Source organism: Phasianus colchicus, chromosome 1, assembly GCF_987193195.1.
Source record: "Phasianus colchicus chromosome 1, bPhaCol1.hap1.1, whole genome shotgun sequence".
NCBI lineage: Eukaryota > Metazoa > Chordata > Aves > Galliformes > Phasianidae > Phasianus > Phasianus colchicus.
Window position 1 is genome coordinate 3,300,241 of NC_143436.1, and position 23,844 is coordinate 3,324,084.

A 23,844-nucleotide genomic window follows, 5' to 3' on the forward strand; every position below is an offset into this window, starting at 1 on the left:
CCCAGTGCTGAAATTAATCTCTCTATTTGGGACAAGCTGCAGCTTGTGCTGGGATCTGTTCATTGTGGCAAGCTCCAAAAAAAAAAAAAAAAAGGTGTTGGATGCCCTCAAAGAGAGAGTTGCTTTTGCTTTCCATCAGGTTGTGTGTTCAGGGAGGGAGGATTTAGCTGAAGTTAGAAGCTGCTCTTTGTTGGGGAGTTGTCATCAACGTGCCTGTGTGAGTTTTCTTGCCGTGTCGGCTCCCAGAGAGAAGCATCTATCCACGGTAATCAGGATTTATTAAGGGAAGTCAGGAAAAAACCTTTAGCTGAGATTAAAGGGATTGTGTAGCTGCACTTGGTGCTGAATTGCTGTGTGCTGGCTCCATTGCTGGACGTCTGCCTCGTCAGCATCTGCACGGCCTCCTGTGTCCCAGCAAATGAATAGCCATGCCTGAGCAAAGCAAAAGCAAACAGGAACGTGCTGCCTGATTAATGTTTGACTTCATTAACTGCAGTGCTCGTGCTGTTGACATTGCCCTGTAGTCCTGGTTGCTGCTGGCTTCTTCCTAACTAGGTGTTCCCAATTGAATAAGCCACTGGGGTCTATATGAGACTGATCCACCACATGCTGGGGCCCTGGTGTGGTGTTTCTTGGGCATGCTCTGCAGGAGGGGGTGGTGGATTTGTTCCTCTCTTGGCGCTGTTTTTGAGCATGCTTTTGCTGTCTTCTATGTTCTAATGTGTGTTTTGTTCTGAGGCCCTGGCTGAAGCTGGACACAGAGTAGTTTTGCTTCTGGAACTCTTTGCAGTCAAGTTATCATGGATAACTCTTTTAGTGAAATGCTTCTGCTATCCTTGCAGTGTCCCTGCTGCAGAAGGTGCCTATGGGAGGGGACCTGGTGATTTGGATCTGTCTGCAACCTTGGATGTCAGGAGGGCTGTGTGTGTGTGAGAACCAAATGGGGAGATGCTGTTGTCTTCCATCTTCACTCTCTTGGGAGCAGCAATTGCAATGGGGTGGATTTGTGCTGGTCTCCAGTTAAAAGAAGCTAGAAATGCTTCTTCCCCTTGGGCTTTTTTCTTGTCCGAGGCCCATAGAGCTACATGTTGTAGAGTCTTGGGATCATTGAATCATGTATCCATCACACATCCATCAGGCTGTAGAAACCGTGTGACCTTTCCAGGGATCCTGAATGTGTTGGCAAAGAGGAAGATGTGGCAGGAGCCACGTAGATCTGCTCACACCAGCTCTGTGCACTGGGTCATAGCACTGCTGGCCATGTCGTTAGGGGGAAAAGCAAGGGAACATGGTTATTTTGGGAGGTGGTTTGGGTTTCTTTTGGAAATACCCAGACTAGAGCCTAAGCCCAGACCTCACTGCCTGCTCAGTTTGGCCTTTTGTTTATTTTTCTTGTAATGTAATTAGAGTTTTGCAGCTTGAAAGACTGCATATGTCTACGGCACTGCAGTATTTGTCTTCCCAACTGCTCTGATCTCCTGCTGTCCAGACGTGGATAATAAAAAGACATGCATAAAACCCCTTTTCCTTGGTGCATTCTCTGAGGGGTTATGCAAACCCTGCTCTATTCTGCAAGCTAAACATCCAATCCTCCTTGCCTTTGCCCTCTGCTGCTATTTAATAATTAAGCCAAATTAGAAATTTTAACCCTGAGAGGCTCAAGTACTGCTTGGGACTCTGGGATGAAGGGTACAGGACAGTGTGAGCAAATGGGTGAACAGGGAGAGCCAGCAGTGTTCAGAGAGAAACCTAGACCTCCTAGGGTCATTCAGACTGCAGAATGAGGATGGTAGGCTCTCTGCTTTCTTCCAGAATCTGCATTTATGCTTCCTTGGTGGCTCTTCCTACTGCAGGTGAACATCTTATCCCATGAAGTTCTCTGCTTTTTAAGTCCCCTTGACTTCTCCAAACGGTGCTCCTCATCCACCCTTCTTGGAGCTTTTCATTGGAGCCCCTCTAGCTTCCAAACCAAATTTGCTGTCATTCCCTTCAGGAATGTTTTCCCCCTTCCTCTGTAAGTCACAGCCACTTCTCAAACTCAATCATAATTCCCATTTGCTTGGGTTGATCATGTACTTTAAAGGGGCACTTCCTGCTGTTGTTACAACTCAGGTCTGGGGCTCTGTAGTAATCCTTGGGCAGACAGCTCATGTAGAGTAGCTTTTATGTGCATCTTCAGTCTTGGGATCATAGAAGCCTAGAATTATTAAGGTTGGCAAAGGTCATCCAGTCCAACTGTCAACCCATCCCACCATGCCCACTAAACCATATCCCTTAGTACCACATCTGCCCTTTTCTTCAACACCTCCAGGGATGGTGACTCCACCACTTCCTTGGGCAGCCTTTGCCAATGCCTCACCACTCCTGAGAAGAAATCCTGATATCCAGCATAGGTAACAGCAGTTCCCATTTCCCTGTCCTGCAGCTGTGCTGACTTAGTTGGTCCAAGAGGAGTAAAATATAGTAAAATACAGGAGTAAAATAGATATCTTCTTTGTACTTCAAAGGAATAATTTCTTCCTACATCGGTCTAGTGCCCGATCAAAGCAGTATCTGTTAGAAATATGGATCATAACTCAGAAGTGACGGGCGCCAGTGTTCAGGGTCACCACGTGATGATTCTGAACACAGGACTCAAACAGGGACAGGTTCTCTCTTCTGCTGCTCTCTCAAGGATGGCCTCTTTTGAAAGGGAATGCCTATGCAGGGAGTGCTCATCCCATCGCCTCTCTATCTATCATAATAAAGGTTATTAAAAGCTGACATGACCGGCCTGTGTATCCCTACAGAGTGAATCCTCACTAACTCACAGGACAGTCTTGCCAACTCTGCAGTATGATCTTGATTTTATTAAATATTTGCTTGACCAGAAAGGCAAAGCAGAACAGGGTAAACATGCCTAAAGTAAATGTGAAATGACCTTTGTCCATCCTCCAGCCAGCGCCTGTGGCTGATGTGGTAGGGAGGGCAGAGGGAGGTGAAGGGGATCATGCAGCTGCTTTGAAATTCTGGCTGCTGTGAGAAGTCTGAAATATTTGGGGTGGCATAAAAGTGGTGGATGCTCTAGAAGCCCAGACGTACCTTTTCCACTATCAGATCTAATCAGTTTACAGGTCAAAAGAAGACAGAGTTTTTTTTCTTTTTGTTATTCCTTGAAGTACATTTTTCCATTCCTCTGGCACACATTTGAAAAAGCTGTGAATCCCAGCCCTGTGTCACTGCCACATCTTCTTCCCCACTGGGATTTGCAAACAGCAATCTTTCCCTTGCCTCCTCCTTGCACAGGGCTGGCTGTCGTCACCTTTACTCAGCAAATTACACCCCTCACTCCAGCAAAGGCACTCTGTGAGAAGTGATAGGACAGTGGTCTGCAGAAGTGCATTCAAATCACAAGATTTGAATCACAATATTTGAAGCTGGGATTTGTTTCACTTTTAATAAGCAACAAGAATTTTATGAAATTCCAATCTGGACGTTAAAGAGAGAGGGGTAAGACCGGCGTGCCTTGGCCTGGCCACCTGTAACAAGGGTTGTGTAATCAGAAATCAGCAAAAAGCTTGGCTGGCAAGACTCAAGGTATGGGGAATCTATCTTCCATGTGCCTCAAGTTCTGCCAGGGGAGGTTCAAGTTGGATATTAGGAAAAATTTATTCTCAGAAAGAGTAGTGAGGTATTGGCACAGTCTGCCCAGGGAACTGATGGAGTCACCATCCCTGGAGATGTTCAAAGAAGGGTAGATTTGGCACTGAGGGACATGGTTAGTGGGCATGGTGGGGATGGGTTGATGGTTGAATTTAGAGATCTTAGAGGCCTTTTCCAACCTTTGTTATTTTGTGATTCTCTGAAAGCTTCTCTTGATATAGAATCAACCTTGAAAAGGAAGAGGAGCAGGGAGCAGATGAATGTTTTGAATGGGAGGATGTATTTCCACAGCTCAAGGTTGGGATGTCGTGAAATCCCCTATGGCTCATATCAACTCTGGTTAAAAGCTGGGAGATTTAAGGTGACTGAATAGTGCAAGAAAGCCCCTTCATTTTCGGGTGGGAATCACCAGGCCAATTTCTGGGTTGTCAGCTTTTGTACATCATGGGCCTTTAGACTTTATTACTGCTAATAATTGGGCAGGCCCTTTCTTTTCAGCCCTCTGAAATGCCCTGCAGAACTGTATCTTTTATTTAGACAGGGTTGTCTTGGCTTTGCAGGGGGTGAAGAACAGTGCTGTGGTAAGGACCATGGGAGGGCTGAGGGAGCTGGTATTATTCAGCCTGGAGAAGAAAAGGCTGTTGGTTGACCTCACAGTCTTTAGTACCTAAAGGGAGCCTACAAACAGGAGGAGAGCCAACTCTTGAAAAGGGTAAATAATGGCAGGATGAGAGGAAATGGTTTTAAGTTGAAGGAAGGAAGGAAGATTTAGATTGGATGTCAGGAGGAAGTTCTTTACCAAGAGAGTGGTGAGGTGCTGGAACAGCTGCCCAGAGAGGCTGTGGATGCCCCATCCCTGGAGATGTTCAAGGCCAGATTGGATGGGGCCTTGGGCAGCCTGGTCTGGTATTAAATGTGGAGGTTGGTGGCCCTGCCTATGGTACAGGGGTTGGAGCTTCATGATACTTGAGGTCCCTTCCAACCCAAGCCATTCTATGATTGTATGATCTTATGAGGGAGAAGACATGGTGCCCAGTTTGCTTTGTACTTGGCAGTGTGCCCCGTAGATGTTGCTCTGAAGTTTGGCACACGACAACTCCTACATCTGTACCCCAAGCTGGACTGGCATGAGGCAGCTTTGATCTGGAAGCCACAGACAGCTTGTTCAAACAGTCCTGCTCAGGACCAGAAAGGATGTTAATGTCAGACCAGAGCTGGCTTCTTCCTGGCAAACTTGAAGAGTCACAAGACAGCTTACCGCCATCTGGACTTGTCCCTGCAGGCAGGTCCCTGACCTTCTCTAGGCTTCATTCCCTCATCTGGAAGAGCAGGATAATAATCCTTCTCCTGTCCTGTCTTAACAAATATACAGTTGGGTCAAAGCTGGCAGTGCAAACAGTAATATTCCTTGATGCTTCTGCACTCTTCTGGCTTCCAGAGAGTTTTTGTGCTGTGCCATGGGGCACATGTGTGTGTGTAGTAGAGGTTAAAAGGGCACTGATTTATTATTCTGCTATGTGATTTCTGCTCTTTCTACCAGCATCTTCTTTTTCAGGAGGACTCCCTTTGTGCTGGTTTTAAGTAGAGAGCTCTGAGACGAGAACAGGAGGATTAGCAATTAAATATGCTCTGATGATGGCATGGTTGTGAAGGAGGGAGGAGGAAGAAATACTCCATAGTAACGTACTTTTGTTTTCTTTTCTCTTTGCTTGTAGGACAAAATCTGCCAGGGAATTGGTGTTTTGAAGACACTTACATCTTCCAATCCTCATTCCCTTGGGAATACAAACCTTTCTAAATATGTCACCAGCCATGTGGAAGTGGACTTGCCTGGTTTCTCACCTCCTGTTATCTGCCACAGTGTCACCTCTTGGGAGGCAGCAGCCTCCCCACCCAAAAAGGCCCTTCATCACCTTCATGGGAGACCAAATGGAGGGGAACTTCAACCACCTAGTGGTTGATGAAAGGACTGGGCATATTTACCTGGGAGCTGTCAACAGGATCTATAAACTCTCCAGTGACCTGAAGGTCCTGGTGACCCACCAGACTGGTCCTGATGATGATAATCCCAAATGTTATCCTCCCAGGATAGTCCAAACCTGCAATGAACCCTTGACACCCACTAATAACATCAACAAAATGCTCCTCATAGACTACAAGGAGAATCGATTGATAGCCTGTGGGAGTCTTTACCAGGGCATCTGTAAGCTTTTGAGGCTGGATGACCTCTTCAAGCTGGGAGAACCCTTCCACAAGAAGGAGCATTACCTCTCCGGCGTGAATGAGAGTGGCTCTGTTTTTGGAGTCATTGTTTCTTACAGCAACATGGATGACAAGTTGTTCATTGCCACTGCTGTGGATGGCAAACCTGAGTATTTCCCCACTATCTCCAGCAGAAAGCTTACCAAGAACTCTGAGGCAGATGGGATGTTTGCATACGTTTTCCACGATGAGTTTGTGGCATCTATGATCAAAATCCCCTCAGACACCTTCACCATCATCCCTGATTTTGATATCTACTACATCTATGGCTTCAGCAGCGGTAACTTTGTTTATTTCCTAACTTTGCAGCCTGAGATGATCTCACCACCTGGTTCCACCACGAAAGAACAAGTTTATACCTCTAAGTTGGTCCGGTTGTGCAAAGAGGACACAGCTTTTAACTCCTACGTTGAGGTGCCCATTGGCTGTGAGAAGAACGGGGTGGAGTACCGGTTGCTCCAGGCAGCCTACTTGTCCAAGGCTGGAGCCATTTTAGCAAGGTCTTTGGGTGTTGGCCCTGAGGATGATATCCTCTTCACAGTCTTCTCCAAGGGGCAGAAAAGGAAGATGAAGTCCTTGGATGAATCTGCTCTTTGCATCTTTGTCCTGAAAGAAATCAACGATCGCATCAAGGACAGGCTGCAGTCCTGCTACAGGGGAGAGGGGACATTAGATCTGGCCTGGCTCAAAGTCAAGGACATTCCCTGTAGCAGTGCGGTGAGTATAGCCTTTAAACACCCACATTTGACCTCCTCACGTTCTTGCTGAGCTTAAAGTCTGCCTCAGTGGTTGCAGTTGGGAGTGAGGAACTGAACCTGCCTCATCCCAGTCTTGGTTTTACCTCTGGCTCATGACACCGTCTAATCTAATGAGCCATGCCCCAATTTACTCATGGTCAAGTTGAGGAAGGCATCACTTTCTGACCTTCCCAGGAATTTTATGTTTGTTCATGGAATAAGCCAAGAGGCCTTGAAATCTTTGGGAAGGATTGTCCTGCTCTTGTTATTTCACAGTGAAATTCATTAGGGGTGAAATCACGCTCCCTTCTGCAGTATTGGCTCAAGCCTAAACCAAAATAAGACTTAGATAACCTCAACTGCTTGTGCTTATTTTTGTGTCTGACGGTGGAATTTTATCTCCCTAGGCTGGAGTTGAGGCAGGATTTTTTCCAGGAGCTTTGTGAAGCCAGTACTTCATTTATTCTAGGTTTGAGTAGCGCTGATCATTAACCATCAAAGTCCCTTGTCTTCCTCCTTCAAGCCAGCTCTGCACTGTCTGTGCACCGAAAAAATTAAGGCCTGGCTACAGATCAAGGATTAAATGCTACAACATTTAAGGGCAGGACACAGGAAGAGGTTGGGTTACCTGACCTACAAACGGTCTTAAGAAATTCTTTTAGTTTATTCCACCAGTTCACTAAAGTGTCATTGCGGAAATCTGCCTCAGCCCCGCCAATATGTGGCTGGCTTTGATACCATGTACAGAAATCAGCATTATAGTCGGCACTGCACCCCAGCTGCTGTAATAGCTGCCTCTCTGGGCTTTGATTTCCATCCTTAATTAGTTCTTTCAAGTAAGAGGCAAGTTCAAGCCTGAGCAAAGGGAATATGGAGAAACACCAGAGCGCCTTCCTGCCCCATAATCTCATGGCAGAGTCAGGGCTCAGGATATGGGATTGCTCATGCTTTCCTTTGTACTCAAGCATCCTTTGCTGGGGAATCCCTGCTGTTGTTCCTTTGCAGGACAAGGGCACACTAAGAGGAATGCAGATGGAAATATCATTGCAGGGAGAACCGATGCTGCCGTACCCTGTCCTAATTTTCCTTTGCACAAGCACAGCATTGTGTGACCTTGCACTGCTCTCACAGTCCTACACTGAAGTTGAGGAGGGACAAACCCTTTGGTTTGGTGGGATCCCTTCTGTCTAGACCTCTGCCAGCAGCAAACCCCCTATGGGTTCACAGGGAGAAAGACTGTGCCTGAATCTGGCTTTGATTTTTTTTTCTTTTGTTTGTTTGTTTGTTTGTTTGTTTAGCCTCAAGGCCTCCACACATTCAAAAAGCTGCCTTTAGATTTAAGCTGGAGTTTCCCACTGGAGTTACTTTCCCAGGCTGTTAAGCCTCTCCATATATTTGCAAATCTGCTCCACTTGTGTTCCATACTAATGCTTGCAGCACAGAACCTCTCAAACCAACAGTTTTGAAATCCCTCAATCACCTGTCTTCCGTTGCTTTAGAAAGGGGAAAAAAGGCCAACATTGTCCCTTGGGATGAGTTTGGGATATATTAGAGCAAATTTGGAGGGACAGGACTGCAGAGACTGGGGAGAGGACAACAAATTGGGGTCTGTGTGGCACAGCAGGGAAAACTGTAAGAGCATCTTTGTGACTGTGAATCAGAGATGCTAATGCATCCCATCTGGAAAAAGAGCCCGGAGATCCTTGAAGAGAAAATAAGAGTCTGAAAAGTGTAACTAAGTGGGCTGTGCTCTCCTTTAATGAGTCTACTTAGAGCTGCTGGCAAGCCCTGCCTGAGATCAGCTGTGTTGCCCGAGGGAAGAGGTATTAGTGACTTGGCTGCTGTAAGGGCTGCAGAGTCCAGCTGCTAAGCTTGGAAAATATTTGATGGTCGGTGAAATATTTTGGAGCATGGACATATGTCCGTGAGGGCCTCATCTCTGTTGCTGATGGATGTCCTGCTTGCCAGCAGTCCACCAGCACTGCTGCTCTGCCTTTTCACAAGTGGTTTGGAACAACTATAAAACCAATTATAAAGCTACCAGCATGACTTTTCATATGTTTTTATTATTATTATTATTATTATTTTAAAATTTGGAATATCAAATGTGTCTCTGCTAGATAGAAGCCTAACCTGCCCATGATCAAGGGTGGACTTGAAGTTCAGCCCTGCTGCCCTGCATCCAGCAGCCAAAATCCTACAGAAACAGCTGATATGCTTCTCAGTGAGCAGATGGGTAAAGAGAAGCTGTGGGAAACCCCCACTGAACATCACAGAGAAATACTGTTAGAAGACATACGCCAGCCCTTCCTTGAGATACTTACTTGGACCCTGGAGTTGGGCTCATCACTCTGTCCTTGCACCTTGGTCAATTCTGGCCTGGGAAAGACCAGAGATGGATGGACAATCCTTGATGTACATTCCTCTCCTGTGTTATAGCTGTCCTCCTCTTAAACTTCAGCATAAAAAAAAGATGGATTTTTATGTCCGGGCAGTTGATTTGCAAATTCACCCTGGTGATGAATAGTTGCAGGTAATATCTCTGGTTCTCCTCTTTGTACCTTGCAAATGCAGAATAATAACTTATATTTAAACAGTACTCTTGACCCCAAATGCTTAGAAATTCATATAGTCAGAGAAAAATGAGACTGTGAAAAAAAAAGAATCTTATGAGGTCATCTGATTTGCCCTCCAGCCTTACTTGTAACATTTCTGACAGATGTTTGTCTTACCTGTTCTTAACCTCCAGTGAGGCAGGCTCCCCTCTCTCCCTGCATGATCAATCTCTGCTGCTAGGAAGCTTTCCCTCACTTCTAATCTCATTTCCTCATACTGGAGCCATTACGATGTCCATAGCTTTAGAGAGCACCTTTGTTTCCCTTGTGTATCTACAAGGAATGATGTGCGCCACCAAAATGCCACCACTTTTGTGGTGCATCAGTCTAGTTCAGAAAGCTTCTGAAGAAAGAATGGTGGGGTATTGGAACAGGCTGCCCTGGGAGGTGATGGAGTAACAAACTCTGGAGGAGTTCAAGAAGAGGATAGATGTGTCACTGAATTTAGAGTGATCATAGACATTTGTTGATGGGTTGATCGGTGGTCTTTCCAGTCTTAATGATTCTGTGATTCTATGGAGCAGAGAGAGAGGCTGTATAGATGTGCAGAGTATTGGCAGATGGAAGGGCTGCTCTAGAGTGCAAAGGATGTTTTTTTAAGCAGAAAATGATCTTCATGTTGGATAAAGAAGACAGTGATTTAAATACGCATCATGCTATATCAACATGCCAATTTTTTTTAAAAAAAAGAGGCAGCTTGAGAGGAGGATAGAGTTGGGAATGGGTCATTTCAGTACTGGTTTTGATCATTGGTAGATTTGTTGTTTTTCTATATTATGAAATAAGATTACCAGCGGGCACATTTTGAAGCCCAGTGGAAATTGCATTACTGGGATGCGCAGAAGTTGAGCCTTAGGGAACAAGCAGATGAACTGCCATGTGGGACACTGCAAGGATGAATGAAGAAGAGGAAGATACTGGACACTGCCCCCAGAGAACTGTGAATGTGCCAGGGCCTGCTGGGGAGACATGAGAAGAACGGGGATCCTTGTTGGAGCCTTGACTTGCAGTAAATCCTCATAGAGTCATAGAATGGCTTAGATTGGAGGGGACCTTGAAAATCATCTCGTTCCAGCCCCCCTGACAACAACACACTCAAACAGTGCATTGTTAGCGTGCAATCCTAAGTGTTAGCTTAGGAGGTGGTTGCAACCCTGATCCCAGCCTGATCTGCCTCACAGCATCACCTGCTGCTCTGCAGCCTAACCATCTGCATTCCCTGAAATGAAAAGGTGTCACTTCCACCACTGCAGCTTTTACCGGATACACAGTGCGAATATCTGTCTGAGATAATCAGAATGTCTGTCCCCAACTATTGCCTGGCTTCTGCCTTTTGCCGGTATTTTCTTTTCCTTTTGGCAGGAAATGGAGTTTGACTGTTTAAAGTACTGCATTCAATCTCTTCCTGTTTTTCATGGCAATGTTGTCAGATGGGGGAGAAATGTTTTTTGAAGTTGACCAGCCAACAAAAAGCTTTGTGGAAAGACTTGGGCAATATTTTTCCAATGCTTTGTTAATAGAAGGCAGGCAAGGTGGGGCGTTTGGAACTGAAGTCACTGCCTGACAAGTAACTCAGCTACAAAAGCTTTTGTTTCTGACAATCCAAGCCACATCTAAGTACACATCTAAGTCAGTAATTCACCCCGATAGTAGTCACCATTGCCTTGTTCCCCACTTGTCCTCTGTCTCCTCCATACATATATACTCCTCATGTTGACTTTGCTCTCCTACTCCCTCCTGATTTACCTATTAACCCTTGCCCATCCTAGGTGCTTCACGCCCACTAAGCTTTACCCATGAGGTTCAGACAGATATGGAAAGAGGTTGTAGAGTGCATACTGCTGATTCATCTCAACACTTCTTCTCCATGTATGGCTGTCAGACGTGTCTGCACTGGCTTTTGGGTGCCGAGGAGATTTGTGTTATCAGAATGAGCACCTCACCCCAGGATGAATGCTGCTTGGCCCTTGAGACTGATCATACATCTAGGCTCTCTACTGCTCCATACCATCAGATTAGAAAAGGCCTTTTCTAGCTTGGTGTAAACCAAAGACAATTTGACTCCTGGTGAGAGAATCATTGATGATGAGGCCGTAATTTTCCTATCAAAAAACTTCCAATATTTTTGTCCAAACAAACAGTTTCATTATTTTCCTCTTCAACAACACTAAGATGGGGAGAAGCTTTACGTCTGTTTTACAGGAGTTAAGGCACAGTAAAACATGACCTACAGCTTGGTTGCAGCTCAGGAACTCCTGAATCCTTGTGTTGCACCCAACATTCTCAACTATTACAAGAAGATGGAATAAATCCTTACTACAATCATTTAAAAATGAGTTGCTGAAAAGAAAAAATAAAAGGCTGTTTCAAAGAAAAGTATCACTTTATCAATCAAAAAACTTGGAATTGTCGTTCCCATAATGGGGAAAGGTTGGGGTGAAAGGCTGTGTTAACTCTTGCTCAGTCCTAGGGGAGAGGAGCACGTGGATGGAGGTCCATGTAGTGTTGATGCCTTGACATTTTGAGAGCATGCTGGTTTCTCCTGGCGGGACTGCCCAGTACACGAGCCTGCCACTTTCCCTGGGGAATGACTCACAGTCACAGGAACAAGCTATCGGTTTCATGAGGCCTCATCGTGTCACTGCTTGCCAGCAGGGCTATCCTAAGTAAATCTGTATGAGGTCAGTGTTGCTAGTGCTCGTACAATAGGGTTTTTTGTTCTGCATGGATATACCATGCAGAAAAGCTTTGCAGATAAACTTTTAGCCCAAATTTCATAGACTTAAGTTTCTCATCTGAAGAGCTCATGATCAGCTGAAGACCACATCTCGGTCAACATTTAATGGTGCTTTCCTCTTCTTCCTCTAGAAATATAAGAGCACCCCAAAAAAAATCAGACTGCAGCCTGTGTAGAAGCAGTAGTCTCAGAAATACAGAATTTCCTCTCTGGCAATGCCTACTGGATACTCCGAGATGGAGCAAACAAGGTTTTTACTGTATGCTCAGTATTTGTTTAATTGGCCACATCAGTTGGTGTTGGATTGTAGTATACGTGTGAAGTGCGTTGCTGGAGGGACTCACTGAACCCAACAATTTTGGTAGTAGATAACCAGCAATCTCTGCCATTGGTGGGAGCTGTAGGGGATGAAAGGGTTAGTGGGGATGCAACATGGAGAAGGATTAAGGTGCTGGTTTAGGATTTTTGCAGCTGATCTGTCATTTGAAAATCTCCCCATGAACCTTCCCTCTCCTCATTCCCCCATCTCTTTCCAGGGCCTGATTGTTGCCTTCTCTATAAAGCAGTGCTCTAGGAGTGAAAGACACATCATTGGAGAAAAATGTCATGTTATCATGCTATATGAGGTAGCTCGGGCAGAAGCAGAGCAAGGAGCTCTCTCCAGTGATGTGACTGTTACTTCTCATGAATACTGACAGTGGTGGAAGTCACCAGAGATGGCTGAGGCCACGCTCTTCAGATTAATAGGGAGCAACTGAATTCAGACCTCTACTCTCTGAGACTGAGCAAGGTCCTGGCCCCTCTGTAGCTGGAATTGGGAAAGTCTCCCTATCTCTTCCACTGTGATGTGACCATTAGATCATTAGCACTAGTTCTTGTCTAGCATGCATGGTATTTAAGGCCTGGGTGTAGTTGTTGCCAACATCCTGACTTCTGGACATCCTCCAAAGCCTGTGCCCACCAGCAGGTGGATGTGTGTATGCCTAACCTAGATATAGATGGCCCTGTTCACTGCAGGGGGTTGGACTGGATGGCCTTTAATGGCCCATTCCAACTCAAACAATTCTATGATTCTGTGATACTAAAATCTGATCAAAACTCATTTGCAGAGGCTTTGTAGGCATTACATGGGATCATCTTCACTTTTTGTTGATTCTGGTCTTTTTTCTCAACTTTGGCGGCTCAGTGTGAGAGAAAAACAAGACGTCTTAAGCATTTGCATAAACTGAAGCTTTCACTTAAGAGCCGTAAATCAGGGCCTAACAGCAAACAGAAGATGATTATGTCTGAGGCAATAAGTATGTTCCTCAGTACCACTAAGATCATCCAGTGTAGATGTCTACCCATCACCACCATGCCCTCTAAACCATGCCATTGAAAGGATACCTCCAGATCAGAAATAATGCTGGCTGCAACTAATTGCCCTCCTTCCAGAATGCTCATTATTTGTGCTGTAATGATATGAGAAGCCTCTGAAAAAAAAAAACACAACAACACACACACAAAAAAACAAACAATCCGACAACATCCTGCATGGAACCATTTCTTTACTTCCCACGCATCAGAGGAAACCCTATGCCTTTAAGTGGCCGGGTGCCAGCCCCGTGCACGCTGTGCTGTTCTCTCTTGGATCCTCACGTCTGCCTGACCCTGCTCACACAAAATGTTCATTGAAGACGGAGCAGGGCCCAAGGCTGCTGACTCGCTGTTGTGTCTGAGATATTTCAGGCACTGCTCCCTCCCCCACTATCATCCCAGCCCTGGACTCTGCCTGCACAGCTCAGCATCACTCAGCATCTCTCAGCATCATCTCTCGCTCCTGCTGGACTCCACATCGATGCTATCACATGAGAGTGGGGTACTGGCTTCCACGTTGCTGCTTCATGCTCCTTGCCACATGGACAATTATTTTTATTTCTGGGAAGTGATCTTTGCTGCTTTCCCTGCCAGCGACCCAGGCTGTTTTTCTCTGCGGTTGAGCCCTGCGGTCACATGTGGCTCAGCCTTGCATTTTCGGAGTGCTCCAGATGATCTCTTTGCCTTCGCTTCCACGCCGGGTGATCACAGCCCTGACCTCGGATTGCCTCGCCAGGAGATTGCCTTCCAGGCCGAGGGGAATGCTTACACAATGTTAAAAAGAAAAAAAAAAGGAAAAAAAAAAGAAAAAAAGAAAGAAGTGCATGCAAAACCCAGAAAAATCCTGCATGAGCCAGAAGCAAAGTGATTTCGGCTCCCTGCATGACACCAATGCTATTTAAAGCACCTCCGGACTGGGGGCAGCTGGGGTTTGTACAATACCCGTTCTGTTGAGGAGGGGGTCGTGGCTTGCTGGATTCAGCACTGCTTTTGGGAGAAATCCTGCACAGACCCTTTCTTCCTTGCATGATGCAAGTGGAGTTGTCCGGGTGAAAAACAGTGCAGGGTCTGTCTTTGTGCTTAGGAAATCAGTGAAGATGTTTAGCCTCTGGGAACAGCCTGATGCACGTGTCTGTCTTGATTTTCTATTCCAACACATATATAACATAGGGCATTATTTTTGTTCCTGAAATAAGCGTGTTTCCACTTTTATCTGAATTGTAATGTATCCCCAGTATATCAGTCAGCATAAATACAGATGCTGCACTTTTCCACCATGAAGGTACGAGCAAGATGTGAGGATGGGGGAGGTTGAGGTTGGCTATTAGGAAAAGTTTCTTCTCAGAAAGAGTGGTTGGGCACTGGCACAGGCTGCCCAGGGGAGTGGTGGAGTCACTGTCCCTGAAGGTGTTCAAGAAAATGGCAGATGTAACACTGAGGGACATGGTTAGTGGGCATGGTGGTGAAGAGTTGATGGTTGGAGTAAATGATCTTAGTGGTCTTATTTTTTGGAGCTGGAGATGTGGGTGTCATGTACTCATCTATGTATGAACCATCCTCTTCAGAACTGCTCCTTTGCACAGATGAAGATCAAGAAGTGGAGAAGCATCACCTCACTGTGCTTGCTGAAATACAGACCTTTGTTGTATCCCTCTCCTGTAGGAAAAGAATGCTCTCACACTGACCAGTACTGAGAGTACTGAGAGTACACTGTGATTTTTTTGAGTGTGTGAGATGCTGCATTGTAGAATCACAGAATCATAAAGGTTGGAAAAGACCACTAAGATCATCCAGTCCAGCCATCAAGCCATCACCACCATGCCCTCCAAACTATACTCCTTGGTGGGGAACCCTTGTCTTGAACACGTCCTGTGACAGTGACTCCACCATCATGCTGGGTAGCCTGTTTAATAGTTAAAGTAGTTACAGAAGAGCCTGAAACACAGGAAAGGTGGGACACCCAGGTATATGTGCATCAAAGTCGTAATGCTGTGTGCAAACAGAAGGACTTCTGTTTCCTCCATGTATTACCAGAGCTGGCATTGCTGATAGAACATGTGGGTGACATTAGATCAGTAGGAACAACATCGCATTTTCCCTGTTTCAATGTCATTACCCCATCGTTGTCACTGTTCCAAAATATAATAGGATTTGTTCAGCTGATTTATTCTGTAAACAAGTGATATTAGCCAGGCGCCTATTCAGAGAGTGGGAGAGGCAGAGCGAGGGAATATGCAGAAGGGAATAATAAAAACGTGCTGCTCCTAATGAGGGAATGACCCAGCATTTATCAATGGGTCGGGGCTATTGGTCGGGATCCGGCGCCAAGAAACAAAGGGCTGTAATTGTCATGGCATCCCTGCTTCGGAGGGCCATCCACTGCACAGCCCTGCTTTCAGATGCAAAGAGAGTTGGAAGCGAAAGGCTTGAGTGAATTATACAGAGGCTGACACAAGTGCTCTGCATTCCTCAAGCACTGAGATCTGCACAGATAGAGGCAGCAAGTGGGGGATTTTGGTTTGCAGAACTCGAGTGCTCGAGTATTTTGTTGTTTAAAGTGACAACCGGGCTCCCTTGCGTTCATTTTCCATCAGATAATAAAACCAGACACAACTCAATTCTCCCTGATGCAAATGCGCAGCCCTCGGCTCTTCATTATTTGGTGAGCAAGCCAAGGTCACTCATAGAATCATAGAAGGTTGGAAAAAACCACTAAGATCATTCAGCCCAACTGTCAACCCATCCCCACCATGCCCACTAACCATGTCCCTCAGTGCCACATCTGCCCTTTTCTTGAACACCTCCAGGGATGGTGACTCCACCACCTCCCTAGGCATCCTGTGCCAATGTCTCACCACTCTTTCAGAAAAGAAGTTTTTTCCTAATATCCAACTTGAACCTCCCCTGACACAACTCTCATATCCAACAGAGCAATTTCCCCGTGCTGAAGACCAACAACACATGACATTGTTCATCACAACACTTAGCTTACCTTTGTGGGACCGTGGTGAGGATTAATTAATGCTTTTAAGCAGCTCTGGGATCTCTGGGAGGTGTCGCCTGCATGCAAAGCAGCATTGTTGTTTCATTTGTATAGCGCTGCTGGTGCACGTGGCACTTTGCAGCCCAAATGATAATTCTGACTGTGGAACAAAATAATAATTATAGTAATTAAGGGAATGTCTGGTGGTGCCGACATGAGGGAGGCAGCTGGACTCTATCCGGCAAGGTGCTGGTGTGCATCAGTAGAATAGGAATAAGGAGTGCCTGGCAGCTGCCAGAAATGCTCCATCTGAGCTCAGTTTTAACCATTCTGTTGCCAACAAGTATAGGGGGATAATGGGTCAAGCATGTGAAAGAGAGGACAAGTCAGCAGGTGTTCCTACACCCTTCAAAGTTGAATGTGACAGTGATGATGTTTGCAGTGGAGACCTTACCAGGGTCCTGCAGGGTAGATTTTGTGGCCTGGTGAAGATGAATGTGAGAGATGAATGTCGGGAATGTCTCCTTGTTAGGTATCTCTATTACATGGAGGCACGTGGGAGAAACACAAGTTATGACAAGGATGGTCAGGGTTACAGAGGCATATAGAGGATAGAGCTCCAGTCTCTTCTTACACCTCTATGAATACTGCTGTTGATGGAATTTGTGATGTAACAGCCTTTAGCTGATCATGGAAATCCAATGTCCTTTAGGACAAAATGCACTTCTCTCCCAAAGGTGACTTTTTGCCTATCTAGATAAACTCTTTTCACTCTGTACAGACAAAACCTTTTCATTTTATACAGAGAAAGCCTTTTCACCCAAGATTTTCCTGTGACTTTTAGTCCCCAGGGGAAGTCAGTGCAGCTGTGTTTCAGGTGCGTAACACAGCTTTGCAGCTGGAATATGTTCTTACAGAAGAGCTCTAGCAGCTTATTTGATCAATACTTCACTTTTGAAAAATCCCTAAATGCTTATTTACCCAATAGACCATGGTAGTTTCAAAAGCAGAGTCTCCACACTCAATAATCTCTTTTATTGGGGGTGTGAAAAATTTTAAGTGAATTTTTTAAAGCTCATGGAAAGCGGCAAGCTGAGAGCTGCAGAGATCATATTCCTCTCTTTATCCTCATCCACATGATTCTGCATCCTCTCAGCCCACATAGTGAAGTTTATGGGACTGCAGAAAAGCTCAGCTTCCTTTTACAGCCACATTTTCTGCTCTTTAGGTCCCATCCACTCTTCCCATGTGCAGACACAGTTCCCACCTGGGAGTGAAGGAACCTCAGTGACCACACAGCTCAGTGATCTGATTTTCAGCCGAGCTGCATAATATTAGTTGTGCTAATATAGAGATTTGGAGCAGTACTGCCTGCGTTTTTGTGTGAGTGATGTGCAGAAGAGAGGTTTGGCTGACAAAATGATGATGTATAGTACTTGGGATGTGAAGGCCACTATGAACCAGAGTGTTTGTGCTGTCTGAATTTGACAGTCTGCATTGCTTCTGGAGGTGCTGTCCCTCTTCTCTGCCTGTATCAGTTTCTTGGGCTCTTGAAATATCCCTTGACTTAAAATATCCAAACAGAGGGAGTGAGGCACTGGAACAGGTTTGGTGGTAGATGGAGACATTCAGAGTCAAGCGGATGGACTTGGAGGAACTTGATCTAGCTGTAGATGTCCCTGTTCATTTCAGGAGAGTTGGACTAGATGACCTTGAAGGGTCCCTTCCAACTCAAACCATTTTATGATTCTAAATATCCCACTGAAATATATTCCCAAGTATCTGAATCGGTTCTGCACTGCATCTTGTATATCCTGGCATCATTTTTCCTTGGCAGACACTTGGAGTTGAAGCTGATGAAGGATCTGAAAGTGGAGCTTATATCAGTACACCATCAGGGTGCTGTCTGCCAGTAGCATGGATTCGTTAACCTGGAGGGTTTCAGGCTGGTAATTGCACCTTTACTTGTAACAGTAAGAGTATGTTCTCTGCAAGCAGACTAGAAGTCAGTATGTCATTTTGGTGATGTCATTTTGATGATGACAGTATTGATGACAGTATTTCAGGTTGGATATTAGGGAACATTTCTTCTTTGAAAGAGTGGTGAGGCACTGGCAGAGGCTGCCCAGGAAGGTGGTGGAGTCACTGCTCCTGGAGGTGTTCAAGGAAAGGGCAGATGTGGGACATGTTTAATAGGCATGTTGGGGATGGGTTGAGAGTTAAACTGGATGGTCTTAGAAGTCTTTTCCAACCTTAACGATTCTATGATTCTGTATTTGGCCTGGGAGCTTTTATATCAAAATTCCATGATTTTTGAGAAGCACATAGTCAGTACTTTTGGAGGCATGAATTGTTTCCCTCTGACAGCTCAGTGCTGCCTCCAGGTCTAAAACGCTGCTGTGAACAGCCCCGTGCCAGCAGTAGGACAATGTGTATAGCAAAAGTGGGAACCGGAGCTGAAGAAAAAGCAGTCAGCTGAAAAGCATCTGCTGTTGTTTTACATGGATTCTGTGGCTGCAACACCGGGTCTGTAGCAAGAAATAAGAAGAACAAACCTATTGCCACTATTGCTTAAATTTTGCAATTTTTTTGATCTAGAATACATACAGGAATTCACTGATCAATGTACATTGTACATATCTTTCGGCACACGAATCATTCCAAAATTCAGAACTCAGAGGATGCTAAATTTACGGCAACAATTACTTCTTACTAATAACCAACCAGCTCTGCTGAGCACAAGGCATGAAGACTAAAGAATTCTATTGGTCTCCATAAGGAAGGCAGACTCCTCTTCAGGAAATTGCAAATTTTACGATGTGGAGGTAGATGGTAGATGGGAAGCCTTATGCTCACAGTACAGAAAGAAGTTAATGCAGGCGTAACAAGTCTGTACCATGTTAAGATTCTGCAGCACTCTGGAAACTTGACACCAGTCCTTGAACTGATGCTTAAACTGTAGACCTAAAAACCAAATGCTTGTACAAGTTCAAGTCAATTTGGGTAACTGGTCTTGTGATCCTGAATTATGTTTGAGTGAAAACCTATTAACAGAGTGGGTGCAATTTCCCTGTAATTGGTGAAGTTACTGTAACTGCACTGTCATTTGTATATGGTGACATGTAATTGTGTGGTAACCACTGCTCTGGTTGCACAAGTAAAAACAGTGTGCAATTATAATGTATTTCCAAATGCTGGCTCTTTATCCCGTTTCTATTATATCACCAAGCGCCCTGGAGAAACGGTACTGGATATTTTTGTGTGTCATTAGACTGCAGGCTTACCGCTGAAGAGAACGTTGGTTGTTGATCTGTTCCATTTCAGTTGGTGGTCCAAAGTTCCCATCTTTTTGCCCACAAAATTTCTTCCAAATTTCATATGATAAAGGTCTATGGCTGTTAGGAACACATGTGATGGGAAGGCATTAAATTATGTGAATGATGTGGCACAAGGTGAATGTCAGAAAAGCTGTCTCCATCCTGCACCTGGATCTCAAGGTTAGACACAACCAATGGGCTGATGTTGATACTGAAATCTGATGGTCCCGCCAAAGTTCACTGCACAGAAACTGGGGTGAAGGACATAGAACCATAGAATGGCTAAGGTTGGAAGGGACCTTAAAGATCATCAGATTTCAAGCCCCTGCCATGGACAGGGTTGCCACCCTGTCTCCAGGGATGAGGCATCCAGAACCTCTCTGGGCAGCCTGTGCCAAGGCCTCACCACTCTCTGAGTAAAGAATTTTTTCCTAACATATAACCTTTGTTTCTCCTCTTTTAGTTTAAAATCAGTTTGCCTTGTTCTATCACTAGCTTGGATGGACCAAACCCACTGGTCTCAGGGACAGCTGGAGGCAGCATGGCTAGAAGCAGGAATGTTGCTAGAAATGCATGAGAGCAGAAGCAATCCAGCTTAAGGAAGGCAGGAGTGAGGACAAACCAGCACTTAAACCAGAAGATTAACCCAGTAGTGAAGCCCATGCTGATGGTATCGTGAGGATATTCAGAGAAGCACAATCCTTGGGAAGCAAACTGCTGCTGTAGAAGTTGGAGTTTAAAGATTTGTGGTTTTCAGGGAGGTGGTCTGCATCACAGCAGGAGGGGGAGGGAGAGGAGGGAGAAACAGGAGGGTGAAACCAAATGATCATTGTGGTCCTTTTCAACCCAGGCATATTCTATGATTCTATGAGTAGCAGCTCTGCTGGAGGGGGATTTATGGTTTACCCTCTCTTCGGGCATTCTAGACCCTAAATTCCATTACTTGCATCTGTACATATACCACAAAATTCCTGGTGATGGATATTCCTAAGGCTTCAATCTCTCTACATTTTTAAACACTCTATGGAGTATGATACACGTCCACCCTCAGTAGGAAGCTCAGTCTTTGCTGATGAGAAGATCTTGCATTCAGGTGATGAAAAGACCTTGGGACCTTGCAAAGATTCAATTAAATATCGCTGTTGATTTCTTACTGCTGTTGGCTCCCTGGTCCTGCTGGCAGCACAGGCAGCTGTAATGTATGCATTCCCTTCATCATCTGAAGTAGCCAAGCCTGAGATAACAAGAGTGAGAAGCCAAGTATCTGCCACTGTACAAAGACAAGGCTGTTAGGTATTAGCTGTAAATCAAAGGCGAGACTTGGCTGTTGGGACAGCCTTCATCCCTGGTGAGGCTGTGGAATGGCTTTGGAGCCTGCTGAGATATCTAAAAAAGGCCCTTGTGCTTTGATTGGGAAGGAAGATTGCATCCGAGTGAAAGTAAAGAGGATGGCTGATCCTTCATCAAAGCTTTTCCCCAAATGTGCGTTGGGCTGTATTTGATTATAAGAGGCTGCTTCAGAGGCCAAAGGCTAAAGCACAGAACCACAGAATCACAGAATCATTGCAGTTGGAAAAGACCACTAAGATCAAGTCCAACCCCAAATCTTCCCAACCATGACCACTAACTGTGTCCCTCAATGATACATCTGCCCTTTTCTTGAACATCTCCAGTTTTTCCTAATATCCAACATCAACCTCCCCTGGTGCAACTTTCATCCCATCTCTACTTACCAGGGAAAGGATGCCGACCCCCATCAACAGATGTTTAAGTGACAACTGCAGCTCAGTAGGAGCACTGTTTGCACTGCTTTCCTAATAGCTGGCACTTCAGCCCCTTTTGCAGTGCCAAATTGCTCACTTCTGCTAGGAAATCAAATGGAATTGGGGAAGGATATGCTATAATTAGAGTTGTAACCCTTCTGCTGAGTTTGGGGGTGCTGAGTGAATCTCTAGAGGGCTGAGCCAACACAAGCCTTGTTAAAACCATGCTATCCAGAAGAGCTTGGATCTGTTCATTATCTATTTGATAGGCTTAATCCTGGAGAATGCAGAAGCCTGCCAGAGTCCTCCTGTAAATCAGGCCCATTCTTTGCACATCCTTCCTATCTCACTGGCGAACGTGACACTTGGCCATGGTGTCACTGCTGCAGATGTAACCTTTGGTGTTAGGAATGGACAGCAACCTCTCCACAGCTGAATCCCCACTGTGCATCAGCTTGAGATGAAGAGGCAGCTGGTGGGACTTGGATGCCATGGGAGCTGCCAATCACTCTCTCATAAAGATATTTTGGATATGTAGAGCACCTAATAAACTTCTGTTTAGCAGCTTCCCTGGGGCAGAGGGGCAGTGAGTAATATTCCCTCATCAGCAGGTGGAATGTGATATGGGATGATGGTTTGATGCCAGTTGGGGCTTGGAACTAGATGATGTTAAGGGTCTCTTCCAACCCAAACCATTCTCGTTCTCAAAAACTTGTTCCTTACAACTGCCTGAAAGCTCCCAGGGGAGGTGGTGGAGTCACCATGCCTGGAGATGTTCAAGAAAAGGGCAGGTGTGGCACTGAGGGATATGGTTAGTGGGCATGGTGAGGATAAGTTGATAGTTGGACCGGATGATCTTAGAGGTCTTTTCCAGCCTTAATGATTCTATGATTCAATCACAAAATCCTCCTCCTTTTCTGAGTTACCTACAGACTACACTGTGAATTTCAGTTAGACTTTTACTGCTCGAGATGCAAGAATTGCTTCCTGTCTCCTCATATCTTCCCTTTGACCCTCTCTGATACTCCAGCTGCTGCAACAGCCATGTTGCAGGCAGAGTGAATTCATGTTCTCACCTCTGCTTTCATTCTGGAAAGTCATTAACGTGAAATTGCCAAGCAGAGAAGCTCCAGAGAGTTTAACGTGGCTACTTTATATTGCTGTTAGGAGTGTCTGGAATTGAAAATAAACCTGGGTTTGCAACTCTTGACTGTTTCATCATAAATCCAAGCTTCCTTATGTGCTTCTCTTTGCTGAAGAAGATGACTGTATTTCTGCCTTTACAAAGATGTTGTGCATCGAGCTGAGAGCCACAGCTGCACAGAAGCTGGCTGATGTTTATTTGCAGGCTTTCACTTGCTGGCTTTTTTTCTTTTTTTTCTTTTTTCTTTTTTGTTTGTTTGTTTTTTTTCGTGCAGATGATCCCCAGAGGAAGCAACCCTAACATGAGCGTGGTTTTGTGATGTTTTTGTTGTCGGTATTCCACATCATAACACCATGCAAAGCACTGGGAGTTAAAGAGTTAATGTTCTGGTTCTGTTAACCGTCGTTTCTGGGTGCTTTGTTCTGGAAGAGGCAGGGGAGGGGATTCATGCCCCAGAGGACATTTTGCCCAGATGAAAGGTGGAGGTCCTGGCAGCTCACCAGCTCCTCTCGTTGTTCCCCACCGAGGAGCACACCAGGTTTTAGAGTAAGGACTTCAGTTTGGACACACTCTCATTTTGTTTGATTCGTTGGCCTCAATTCCAATTGTATCGTGTTGTATTGTGTTATCTTGCCTTCTGAGGTCGTATTTAGCTAACTAACGTGTTCCTCCTCAGACCGTTGCCGTTGCTCGGTTTTTAGACCCGTCTCCCCGCCCATCCCCCTTCTCCCCTCTCCCGGGGCGCGGCCCACAAGTCTCCTGTCTCTTCAGTCACTGCCCTGTAAACCGTTCACACTTTTTTTTTTTTTTTTACTCTTTCTTTTTTCACACAGAGGGTGGTGACAGGCTGGAACACCTTGCCCAAAGAGGTTATGGATGCCCCATCCCTGGAGGCATTCAAGGCCCCAGCCCTGGATGTGGCTCTGGGCAGCCAGGTCTGTGGTTGGCGACCCTGCACATAGCAGGGGGTTGAAACTAGATGATCATTGTCCTTTTCAACTCAGGCCATTCTGTGATTCTATGAAGATACGGTCTCAGATAAAGAAAATGATCATGGTCCTTCTTTAATGATTGAAGAAAATTAGATAAATTTAGTATTTATTACTGAATTATTGCCTTCCTAGGCCTTGGCCTAGAAAAAATGTTTTAAACTTAGAATCAAATGTGTGAAAGTGGTCTCACTGGTGTCAGTGAAGTTTAATTTTTTTGGCATTGTGTGCTGTGATATTTGGAGTTTCATCTTCATTTTGTTTACTCTGTGGGATCTTCACACTGGGAACCTGTATTA

General features: G+C 45.3%; 1 protein-coding gene across 4 annotated transcripts in view; it reads left to right on the forward strand.

The window, feature by feature from the left end:
• The window catches only part of PLXNA4 (plexin A4), a 445,185-nt gene that overhangs the window by 19,951 nt on the left and 401,390 nt on the right, over positions 1-23,844 (forward strand). For 2 of the 4 annotated variants that reach the window (XM_090134078.1, XM_090134077.1), the window contains exon 2: positions 5,358-6,621. In XM_090134078.1, the coding sequence (XP_089990204.1) occupies positions 5,443-6,621 (1,179 nt within the window). In that variant the 5' untranslated portion in view covers positions 5,358-5,442. Of the gene's footprint in view, positions 1-5,357; positions 6,622-20,188; positions 23,103-23,367; positions 23,492-23,844 lie in introns of those variants that run through there. The other 2 variants (XM_090134080.1, XM_090134085.1) reach the window with 2 other exon arrangements.